The sequence below is a fragment of the Musa acuminata genome, chromosome BXJ1-4, assembly GCF_036884655.1.
Source record: "Musa acuminata AAA Group cultivar baxijiao chromosome BXJ1-4, Cavendish_Baxijiao_AAA, whole genome shotgun sequence".
Classification (NCBI taxonomy): domain Eukaryota; kingdom Viridiplantae; phylum Streptophyta; class Magnoliopsida; order Zingiberales; family Musaceae; genus Musa; species Musa acuminata.
In genome coordinates, this window is record NC_088330.1 from 21705001 (window position 1) to 21712917 (window position 7917).

The 7917-nt window shown below is 42.5% G+C and overlaps 1 protein-coding gene across 1 annotated transcript in view; it reads right to left on the reverse strand.

The window, feature by feature from the left end:
• Window positions 1-953, reverse strand: part of LOC135650275 (ethylene-responsive transcription factor 11-like) — a 958-nt gene extending 5 nt beyond the window's left edge. The window contains exon 1 of the mRNA XM_065169564.1: window positions 1-953. This exon is cut by the window's left edge and continues 5 nt beyond it. Within this exon, the coding sequence (XP_065025636.1) occupies window positions 120-815 (696 nt within the window). The 5' untranslated portion in view covers window positions 816-953 and the 3' untranslated portion in view covers window positions 1-119.
• Window positions 954-7917: the final 6964 nt, after the last annotated feature.

A 7917-nucleotide genomic window follows, 5' to 3' on the forward strand; every position in this document is an offset into this window, starting at 1 on the left:
TGTTATAAAGAAAGACAAATTAGATTTATTTGGATCAGCAAAACCAATGCTATGTTGTCAAAAGGAAAAAAAGATGCATATATTTACAAAGAAACTATAATAGTTTCCGGGCGTTTGGATCAGGCAACCTCCGGCGGAGGAGGCATGTTGAGATCCAAATCGAAGCGAACCCTCCCCTTCGGCGAGGCCGATGGCGAGCAAGGACAATCAACCACCGACGACGAGTCTGAGTCACTCTCGACCCCGCTGAGACTCCGAAACACCTTCACCATCGCTGGCCGAACAGCCTTTGCCGCCGCTGCAGCCTTCGTTGAAGCGGCGATCGGATCAAAGAGCACCAGCGGACGCGGGCATGCTGCCACCGCCGCAGCGGCGTGCGGGAAGAGGAACCGGGCGGACGGTTGCCCGGGGTCGAGATCCAGAGGTGGGTGTCTGGCGGCCCGCTGCCTCGACGGGGTAGACGACTCCACGGTGCTGCTGCTGGTGGTGGCGGGAGCCGCCGCTATGGAACCGAATCCGGCTGGGGCTGCTGCGACGGCGGCGGCGGGGTCGACGGGGCAAGGGAAGTTGGTCTTGGCCTTGGGGCCGCGGAACCTGAGAGCGGCGGCGTCGTAGGCGCGCGCGGCCTCCTCGGCGGTGTCGAAGGTGCCGAGCCAGACGCGGCACTTCTTGGCTGGATCCCGGATCTCCGCCGCGTACCGGCCCCATGGCCGCTTCCGGACGCCACGGTAGCGCGTTCCCTTCCAGTCTCCATCTCCGCCGACGACAGCGCCATGGCCTCCCTCGCCACCTGGGTTGGAAACTCTGGGAGCCATCGTTGTATGTGATTCTCGAGCGCTTACGATCGATGGAGAAATAGATGAAGACGAGTGAGTCGTTGGCTCTCCAGAGGAGTGGGCGGGGAAGTATAAATAGAGGCGGAGAGAGGAGGGGAGAAAGCGGTGGGAGCGGTGAAATGGGCAAGGATGGGGCGGAGTCCACGGGCGGTTTGACCGCACTCGGCCGCCGCCCAGCGCATTGGATTAGTGATGCACAGGGATTTGGTAAACGTACACCGATATTCTTCTTTTCACGTGCACAAAGCAAAAAAAAAGGTTCCGTGCACACATCTTTTTATGCGGTGGAAGCGGAGTGCGTATAACGAAAAGACGAGGGTAACGTTAGGAAGATGACGTTGATTAGAGTTTCGTTTCCTGGTTTAGTCGGAGGCCACGTGGCACGCGGCGCTGTCGTGGCACGCGGAGCACGGCGAGCGTTGGGCGTTGGGGGTGGCTGGGCGGCGACGTCTCTATCGCCGCGCTTTTGAATTGACGGAAGGCTGCCGCATGGCGACGGCGTCAACTGACGGGCAAACGACAGGTCGCGGGAGAGCGGTGACGGCAGTCACGGCGTCAGCGTGGCTTCCTTGTCGGCCGCACAGGTTGCCCTTACACGCCGCGTTACTCGGATCGGTGGGCCCGCTGCTGGTCCGCAGCACACCGCGTCGCTTTTACTTCCCCATTTAATTAATGTGGTTATCGAAGGGAAAAAAAACTGTCATATATAATTATATATCACACATTTAATTTTGGATCATTTGCCCAAAAAAAAAAAAGTTTCTCTCAAGCACCCTGTTCTTTTTTTCATATAGTGTCTCATGTTTTATAATCACATAATTTTTTTTTATTTTTTGTCTGGCACCTACGCGCTCTTCGCTTTTACCCTCTATTTTCGTTTTATCATTTTTTATGTGATGATTTTTTTTATCAATCATATCCATCACATCTATCCTTATCTATCATCGTCTGGTCTCATTTTTTTTATTAATGATAGTGTCGTGCATGTTACCTCTATGTTTCTTTGTTCGTTATCTGTATCGCAAGGTTTCCATTGTGAGATTTTAGTTTTTCACCCCATAGAAAATGAAGGGCGTAGAAACATCTTCACCATAAGTCCTTTATCTTTGTCCCATGGAGTAAAGGAAGGGTAAGGTCTTACGGTAATAGGTAGGGTATAGACAAAGATAATGAGTATCACAAGTGGCAAAGACACTACACAAAAACAATGAGACCTCGAAAATAGAAGCAAGGGATGGAGGTAGAGGCAACGAGTGCAACAAGGGCGAGCAACGTCGAAGGCGATTGAAGTGACAAATGAGAAAGGAAGAAAAGGAAAGGCATCTATGGGATTAAAAAAAAATATGAGGCACTAAAAAAAATGTACTCTTAAAAAAATAAAAATGATATTCTTTCAAGGGAATTGTTTTTAAATTTTAGATAATAATAAAGATTATTTACTGCTTTGAATGATGTTAATAATGCATGTGATCAATAGTCAAGTTGATAGCAATTGATCATCGTCTCATTTTTAATGTCAAACCAAATCGTAAGTCAAAACATTGAAACTATAGCAAAAAATGTGATATTTATATTTGGTAAAATTGATAATTAGATTTTATCTATGGCTTCCATGATTAAATCTTGTTAGGTTTAAAAAATTTTATAAATTAATTTATAAATCTATTTATTATTGTATAAAAATTAATTTCAGAATTTAGCATATAATAAATAATTAAATATGGCTCAAACAACATATATGCTATTGATTTTTTATTGGATAACACCTCTATATTCATTTTTATCGAATGATATTTTTTAAATATTAATTTTATCATAAATTTTAAAATTTTTTGAACCAATTTAATCCAATCAACCAGTTCACGTCATCCATCCTCCCAATCCTCCTCCCACTCAGCATCGCATCCCCCTCTATGTCATTGTTCTCCTCCTAGCTTACCTCCCCCTCTATCATCGCTTCTCCTTTCCCCTTGACCTCCTCCTCTACATCCTTCCATGTCTCATTATTTATTGTCTTCTTAAAATTAAAGTTGACATAGTTACACTCGATCAGTAACTAAGTTTAAAATTAGTAATACTTTTTTTAGAGAATTGTAGAATAATTAATTACTAAATTTTACACAATTTAATTAGAATATGATTCTAACCAGAATTATACTAATTATTTATTTTATGATGAATATATATATATTTTTTTTATATTTTATATTAAATAATATATATATATATATATATATATATATATATATTATAAATAAGAGCATAACTGAGCATTTTCTATGTAAATTATGAGGAGGAAGAGAATGAGAGGGAGGGAGCGACGGAGAAGGAATATAAGAAGCCAAAGGAAGGTGGAGGAGTGTCAAAGAGAGAGAAAGAAGATCAGGTAAAGATGGAGGGGAGGCGTAGTAGGAGGAAGCGAATGAAGAAAAAAAAGAAGAAAAAAAAAAAGAGGAGAAAGCAAAGGGAAAGAAGGATAATGACAGAGGGGGAGGAGGCAAACGAGATACTAACTTAAAGTGGGAGAAGGGCGAGGCAAAGTAGAGGTGGAAGAGGAGGGAGAGAGGATGGTGGAAGAGGAGAATATAAATTGAATCTAACGCATCCAGTAAACAAAGAAACGAAAAAATCTACATACATTTTGATGTCATTTAATCTAAAAATGAGAGTATTTTCATTCAAATCAATACATAAGGGTGCTGTCCGATAAAAACAAATAGGGGGGTGCTATTTGGTAAATTGCTCAAGAGATATTTACTCATCAACTAAGGCCTTCAATAATATTATTTTAATTCTACATTGGTAGAGAAATTAGAGAATTAAAAATATCTAATAAAGAGTCAAAAATAACTCCATAGATAGCCTAAAAAATAACTCCCATCACATATATAGTCATTCGGGATTCATCTTGAAAGTGGATGATTCTTCATATTTTAGAAGAGTTCTTATCAATAATATTTAATGTGAAGCTTATCGATGTCCATTAAAACACTTAAAACATATTATCTCCCGACTATAAGATTATGATAATATCTTTTGAAAGTGAACAATTCTTCACGTTCAAAAAGAATTCTTATCAAATGATATCTAGTGTGAAGCTTATCAATTAATGTCTATTATGTTGGGAAAAACTATTATAGCGGAATAGTTCTTTTCCTTCTTTGTGTATCAAAATAGGTTGCATATCAAAATATCAGCTTGTTATCAAAAATAAATATTAATCAGAGCAACATAAACAGTAGAATAATAAATCAATCACAAAGTGAGACACCGAATTTTTATATGAAAGACCTAATGCGGGAAAAATCGCAGGACCATAGTCTACCTCAAACTTCCACTATCACCAATAATGATAATAGTTTTATGATAAGTCTTTTCCAAAATAATTAGAGAATCATAATAATATCAAGAATACAGATCTTAGCTCAACTATAACATATCATCATCAATATAAATAAATTTCATAAATAAAAAATTTTAGGTCTCACAAATTAGGCATATCAGGAAAGCACCAAACAACCTAATGTTTTGATACCACTTGTTAGAAAAAACTATTATAGCGGAATAATTCTTTTCCCTCTTTGTGTATCAAAATACCAACTTATTATCAAAATCAAATATTAACCAAAGCAGTATAAAAAGTAGAATAATAAATCAATCATAAAGTGAGATACCAAATTTTTACATAGAAAACCCAATGCGGGAAAAATTATGGGACCGTAGTGTCACGGACTTAGCTAATTTTGCCTAAGTCGTGCAGCACCCTTACGTGTCCGTCCGTAAAGGTCAGCATCCTCAAAGCCTCCCATGGTCCCTTAGGACCTACAAAAGAGAAAACGAGTTAGAGAAAACACTTAACTCGGGATCCATAAGCAAACATTTTCGAAAGCACTTTATAGACAATGCAAATTACAAACATACTTTACAAGCTCTGAACAGTTGCACAACAAAGGGTCAAAATAGTCCACTATAGACCGAAAATCTCTCACAAGTGTTCACATGATACATCCTTTTTATTTACAAGCTTAAAGCGGCCACCAAATCCAACTAAAATGGGACTATTAAGCCTTCGGCTGTCTCTCTATATGTTGTGCAAAGCATGAACATACCAAAAGGCACAGACATATATGAGCATTACATCAAACATCTTGTTTACAAGTTTGTCCATGACATTCTCCCCCACTTATTCCTTCGATGTCCTCATCGAAGCCTTTTGCCGACACTAAAACTCCTCGCCTTTGCTGAGTCTTCAATCTTCTGCTCCAGCTGCAATGCGCTCCTTGGCTCCCAGCTGCTCACCACTACTGTTGTAGATTAGTCGAACTTTTGATCTGCTATGCTGTTTCAACTCGCCAATGACTTTGACTCTAGTGTGGGGTTGACTGAGTTATGTTGATCCTTGTTGATTCCTGCGGATCCTCCAAATGAAGGAAAAAACCATCTTTACTATGCGCTAGTCTCTCAAATACCACATGCTGCTTGAATTGGGTGGATGCTTTGTTGGAGCTTTAACGAGCATTGTCTCGCAAACTTTCAAAGTTTGGGGTCCTTCCTCCATAAAATGTCCATCGACTCTTCTTTCTTTTAGTTGTCACTTCCAAGTAGATTCGCATCACTTCCGCTTTCGATTGACATTTCGTTGGGAAATGAAGCGGACAATCTCTCTCAATAGCACTGATCATCGTTGGTGAGGATTTGACAACTATTGTCTTCCATTATCTTTGAAGGGTCTTTGAACCGTGCAGAGCTCCTCTATTGGATAAATAAGAGAATTGAGCTACTTGGTTTCGCCCATTCTCTTAAGAGTTGAGAAGGCAAAGGTTACTTGACTTTGCCCGCCTCCTCGAGGTTGTACTCCATGCATCGAGCTGGTTACTGGCCTTCGCCTGCCCTTTGCTCACACTTCTGAAGCACTTGAAGTGTTTGCACTCCTTGCATTGAGTTAGTTACTGTGATTCACATTCTCAATGTCATCAAACTTCTGGAATGCAGGAAGTTTTCACCCCAACTTGGAGTAAGTCTCTAGTAGTTTTAATCGCCTCTGGGATTGTACCGTCTTCTCCATCAACTCTGTCGTCTACTCCACTAAGTAGCTAAGGTACAACACCGAGTACTGCCTGCTTCGTTCCTTGGTCGTACACTCTTGCATGACCCGAAGTCCTTCATTTTCGGCTATATTGATGAGAATCTCGTTGACACCGGTCTTACGAAGTTCTTTGGCCTCTGCCCTGCAGCCTTGTCTCGGTACTTAAGAGTTTGCCTCTGCATGCTCCACCTCCTCGGCCCCTTTCACGACCAAGCGCTCTCCCTTCATGAGAGCAAGGGATCAATGACTTTCATGGAAGTCCCGCCTCTACGGTACCATAGCGCTGCTAGTCATAGGTGCCCAGCAAGCCAATCACGTGAGTGATGGCATGTGTGACTTGATACAGAATCTTTTTGCTTATTATATTTTGGCGTATATCACTTTATAACTATTGCATATGTGCATATATATATTGTGATGTCTTTGGATTTGTGCAATGGGAATCGGATCGTGATGAGATCACGATAATGAGATCGATTCACCTTTAAACACATATCCTAAATAATCCCGGTCATAGGTTACTCGAGAGGGACATCGTGATAACCGGATAGACTGGTGTGCTGTATACCCGTCCATATGATGGATGCAGCTGGTCTCATAGCTGCTCGTGTAGGGACACTAGGGATACAGTACAGGTGCTCATTGGAGAATGAGTTCACTGATTGATCCGCTTACGGAATGCTGGATGGTTGATGATGCCTTATTGTCAGACAGCAATTCCGTAGTCCTAGTGGTGTATCTGGTCCTTAGACTTGAGACACCAAGAATGTCCTGTATGAGTGCTCCACTCTTTGATACCAGACTTATAGGTTTGGCTGTCCCAGATCTAGTACAGCTGGTCATTGGGAGTGGTAGTCGACCTTACGAGGGCTATTGAGTGTCGATAGAGGATCATCCACTCTCGGCGTCATGAGAGGAATATCTCATGTGATCTTGCTCAGACAAATCCCTGGCCAGGGTCATTCGGGTTGAGAGAGAAAGAGTTCTCCGGGAGAATCCGATTAGAGCGAGACTCGAGTAGAAACCGTATGAGTCTGACAGCACCATGTTCAATATACGGTCTCTGGGATATTAGATGGATGAGGGACTATAGGTACACGGTAACTGAGGACAAACAGGTCCAATGGATTGGATTCCCCTGTATCGTCTGGGGACTACGGCGTAGTGGCCTAGTACTTCCATAGTCGATGAGTCAAGTGAATTATTACAGAGATAATAATTCACCGAGTTAGAAGGAGTTCTGACAGGTATGATTCACGGCCAGCTCGATATTGGGCCTAGAGGGTCACACACATATGGTAGGTATTGCGATGAGTAGAGGTTCGGATATGAGATATCCGACGGAGCCCTTGTCTTATTGGATGCAGATCCAATACCCACTAGGGGAGGACCCATTAGGGTTTGACAAGGGACCTCTATAAATAGGAGGGATTCAGAGCCTCATAGGCTAGAGCCTTTGCTTGCCTTTCCTATTCTCATCTTCCTCTCCACCTCAGATCAGGCCTGGAGTTTTGAGGAACGTCGTCGCAACCCTGCTATGTGGATCACTGTTAGAGAGGAGGACGCTTGACCTCCTTTACCCTCTCTTAAGGATCTGCAAGGAAACAGTGATATACGATCTCCCTAGGTAACACAATCTACTCTATACATTGTTTCATGTTTCGCGGATTTTTGCGCACCAATCTTCACATGACGACGAACATCTTTTTGGGAATCGGGGATTTTGTTTTCTTGTTCTTCCGCTGCGCATGTGATGTCGCCCTCATGATTTCCCAACAGTGGTATCAGAGCCAGGTTGTTCGTGCGAATGATTGGTTTTGAACTGCGTGTGTTGTGTTTAGGAAGAATTTTGACGTCAAAATCGTTGACGCAAAAGCGAGAAAGGGCAGCAACAGTTGCTGCCCTCGATCTGCGTGCGTGAAGTGCAACCGAAGGCGGGCAGCACAAGGGCTGCGTCTGCAGTAGCCGGCCGGCGGCCTGCTTGCAGCAGGCTTG